We start from the raw sequence: 4,087 nt of genomic DNA on the forward strand, positions 1-4,087 counted from the left end.
CATCACTATAAGCCTTGCAAGCATTGTGAATAATGAGTTAGTTGCGGGATGATGTGTTACGGAACGAGTAAAGAGACTTGCCGGTAATGAGATTGAACTAGGTATCGAGATACCGACGATCAAATCTCGGGCAAGTAACATACCGGTGACAAAGGGAACAACGTATGTTGTTATGCGGTCTGACCGATAAAGATCTTCGTAGAATATGTGGGAGCCAATATGGGCATCCAGGTCCCGCTATTGGTTATTGACCGGAGACGTGTCTCGGTCATGTCTACATAGTTCTCGAACCCGTAGGGTCCGCACGCTTAACGTTACGATGACAGTTTTATTGAGTTTTGATGTACCGAAGGAGTTCGGAGTCCCGGATGAGATCGGGGATATGACGAGGAGTCTCGAAATGGTCGAGACGTAAAAATCGATATATTGGACGACTATATTCGGACTTCGGAAAGGTTCCGAGTGATTCGGGTAATTTTCGGAGTACCGGAGAGTTACGGGAATTCGTATTGGGCCTTAATGGGCCATACGGGAAAGGAGAGAAAGGCCTCAAAAGGTGGCCGCACCCCTCCCCATGGTCTGGTCCGAATTGGACTAGGGAAGGGGGGCGCACCCTTCCTTCTTTCTCCTTCCCCCTTCCCTTCTCCTACTCCCACAAGGAAAGGAGGAGTCCTACTCCCGGTGGGAGTAGGACTCCCCCCTATGGCGCGCCTCTCCCCTTGGCCGGCTGCCTCCTCCTTGCTCCTTTATATACGGGGGCAGGGGGGCACCCCAGAGACACAACAATTGATCCTTGAGATCTCTTAGCCGTGTGCGGTGCCCCCCTCCACCATATTACACCTCGATAATACCGTTGCAGAGCTTAGGCGAAGCCCTGCGTCGGTGGAACATCATCATCGTCACCACGCCGTCGTGCTGACGAAACTCTCCCTCAACACTCGGCTGGATCGGAGTTCGAGGGACGTCATCGAGCTGAACGTGTGTAGAACTCGGAGGTGCCGTACGTTCGGTACTTGATCGGTCGGATCGTGAAGACGTACGACTACATCAACCGCGTTGTGAAAACGCTTCTGCTGTCGGTCTACGAGGGTACGTGGACAACACTCTCCCCTCTTGTTGCTATGCATCACCATGATCTTGCGTGTGCGTAGGAAAATTTTGAAATTACTACGTTCCCCAACATGTGGGCCCTGATCGGTGGGCCCTGCGTTGTGCGGATTACTAGGGATTTGCCTATGGGCTCGAGTTCAAGTATCTAGCAGCGTCAGGGCCTGTGCCTGACCTTGGGCGGTCAGTTTTTTCTTTTTTTGTTTGTTTGAATCTAGTACTTAACTCCAGCAGTAACTTGGACTAAACTTTTTGTTCTAGTTCTTGTCAGTTTTGTGTAAGTGTAATCTAAGATGTACTTGCGTGTAGACTAAGTTGTACTGATAGTCCATTCGTAGTAGCGCTTACGGACTGATACTTCTATGTACTTTTTATTGTAGTAAGTATATACTGTCCGATCAAGTGTACTAGTACTGTCATTCTTAATCTGCAAGCGACCAACATAAGTGTGTGCTGATGCTTCTTAACTTTTTCTGTTTGTAGTACTTGTTAATTTTGTAGCAGCTACATATGAATGAGAACACTACATGAAGTACTAAGAATTTTTGCTTCAACTTTTGAAGTGTTGTTAAGCAACTCAAATTGTGCTAATTGATCTCAACGTTATGTTTTCTATACAATACTGAATCGAAACTAGACATGTGACAACGTTGTGTGATTAGTTGCATCATAACTAGTACTTTAGAGCAGCCACAAACTTCCATTCAGAAGCTACTTTTGAATTTGAAATGATGGATTAACAACATACGAAGCTACCAAACTTATATAATGAGATAAGCAAAACATTGTACTTGATGACATAAGTAAACTTGTTCAACCATGACAAGCACAACATAATCATACTGGTTCAACCCAACAAGAGCAAACTACTAATTTGAAACAACAAGATAAAAGGCAAGCACAAGCGGAAGGAAAACGAAGGCAGGCTCTGATATATCTTCATCCCCAAAAGGGGCAATAGGGGTGGTCGTAGAAATTCACAGCCTACCGCTCTTTTGCAAATTCCGAACCATCTGTGATGTAGTCGATCATGCTCCATGACTTGTACGTGGCGTACGCATCTACTCCTGCGTACTTGATGAGGTTGTCTGGTAGCGGGCTGGTCCCCCATAGTTTGTAGTCTTCCTGCATGTTGATGTTCTTCTTCATGCCTTTGTAGAATGGGTGGATGACGCTGGCTGCAACATCAGTCAAGGAGTCGTACTCTTTTCCGGTGTATGGAACTCTCCACTTGCGCTGAATGTCGATGAACTTGTTGGGGTTGATCTCCAAACCGGACAACTTCAGCTTCTCTTTGTCGCTTTCAATGCTGAAACCGGCAAATGTGAACAACGTCTCATGCTGCAGCAACTCGTTCAGGCGCTTGGGCCTGCAAGGGGAGAGACATTTTTGAAAATTAGAATTACTTTGATGTTTGAATTATTCATTTTTGTTGTGTTTTACAAGCGATGAATCCATGAAGTAGATGTTCATGTAGCATAAATAATGGATGAATGTACTTCAAAAACTATTAAACAAAGTTCCGAAATTAAATTAAGTACATCATGTTATTCTTCTTTTTGGATTATACATAGTTTCAGTCAATGTTGTATGTTCTGCTTTGGTACTAGTTTAGTTTACTTTTGTTGAATAGGATAAGACATAACTAGTGCTTTACCAAGTCCTTAGTTTATTTTCTTATGAAAATAACATTAGATCAAATTCAAAAAATACTTCACTACATCAAGTTCAAAAACATCTTTTTAATACATCGAGTACATAAACTACACTATTGGATCAAGTTCAGAAACTACACTAGTCGATCAACTTCAGAAATTAATCTTCCGCAAGATTTTCCAAATAGTAATCCAGTGCATCAGGTTCAAAAATACATTTATAGTGTATCTACTTGAGAAAATGCAGTAGTGCATCCAGTTCTCACAAACCACACTAGTACATCTAGTTGGGAAACAAGTCTGATGAGATTTTCAGGCTACAGTACTAATAAAACAGATAAACCAAACATGGCAAATGAGTAGTATGGCTCACCATTTTGTGGCCGCTGCGATGTGGTACACCAAGCAGAGGTCGTCGACGCACAACTGCAGGATTGCTGCCATCTGGGGAGGTTCATCTTCGTTGGTGTAGTGCACACCAACGCCGACGATCCTATGAAGCATGCCGCCAAGCTTCCTCCAGAGCCTGGAGATCACCTCGTCGGCCTTGTCTGGTTTGCTGGTGCAGACGTCTCCTTGCCGTGGGGCTCAACCCCTGTGAGTGTCGTGGTGTACTCGCGCTTCTCGCCGGGGACGTGAACATCGATGAGGTTGCTGCTCTTGTCCGACGGCTCGCCTTGATGACGTTTGGTGGACGGTTCCTCCACCACCGCCCTCCTCCGGCGGTTGTGGGATTGTGTAAGAGAAGTTTGTGGTTTGTGTGCAGTGGAGTTGGAAGCGGCAATGGTGGTTTGTGGGAATGAGGGAGAGATGGAAGAGAATGGTTTTTTTTGCAGTGCGTCGACGGGGATTTATGGGAGGCGGTTCGTCGGGGGACGTGGGTGTAGTGGGTGTAGTGGCGTGGGGTCGCCGTTTGCAGTCCGTTGTGGCAACCGCTCAGTGGGTGGCGCCGGTGGTGGCCTGGAAGAACTAACCGTCCAAGTCAAATGGTTTTTACTGCTGCACTGACTAGTCTTGTCAAGCTGTACTTATGACCTGCTAAATCCCACTTGCACGTCTCAGGGGTGGTGATGGTGGCATTTTACTGTCGCACTGATTCGTCTTGTCAAGCTGTACTTATCAGCTGCTTATCCCACTTGCACGTGTCAGGGTTGGTGATGATGGAGGTCTGTACTCCTCTACTGTGGTACTTGGACTGGTGATTGAAGTGTAATTGAACTTACCAAATACCAGTGAGACTATGTGTGATGCTAATGTTTTTTAAAACAATTTTTGTATTTTTAAAGGATTGTTTATATCAAGATAATCTCTTGAGTATTTTTTAC

The 4,087-nt window shown here is 45.3% G+C and overlaps 1 protein-coding gene across 1 annotated transcript; it reads right to left on the reverse strand.

Annotated features, from left to right (window-relative positions):
• Positions 1 to 2,091: 2,091 nt before the first annotated feature.
• On the reverse strand, positions 2,092 to 3,266 carry LOC109771783 (uncharacterized). Its single transcript, XM_020340382.1, has 2 exons — positions 3,136 to 3,266; positions 2,092 to 2,476 (listed from the first exon to the last, which is right to left on the reverse strand). Exons 1-2 carry the CDS (start codon positions 3,264 to 3,266, stop codon positions 2,092 to 2,094), a joined length of 516 nt encoding a protein of 171 aa, XP_020195971.1.
• Positions 3,267 to 4,087: the final 821 nt, after the last annotated feature.

Source organism: Aegilops tauschii, chromosome 7, assembly GCF_002575655.3.
Source record: "Aegilops tauschii subsp. strangulata cultivar AL8/78 chromosome 7, Aet v6.0, whole genome shotgun sequence".
Taxonomy (NCBI): Eukaryota; Viridiplantae; Streptophyta; class Magnoliopsida; order Poales; family Poaceae; genus Aegilops; species Aegilops tauschii.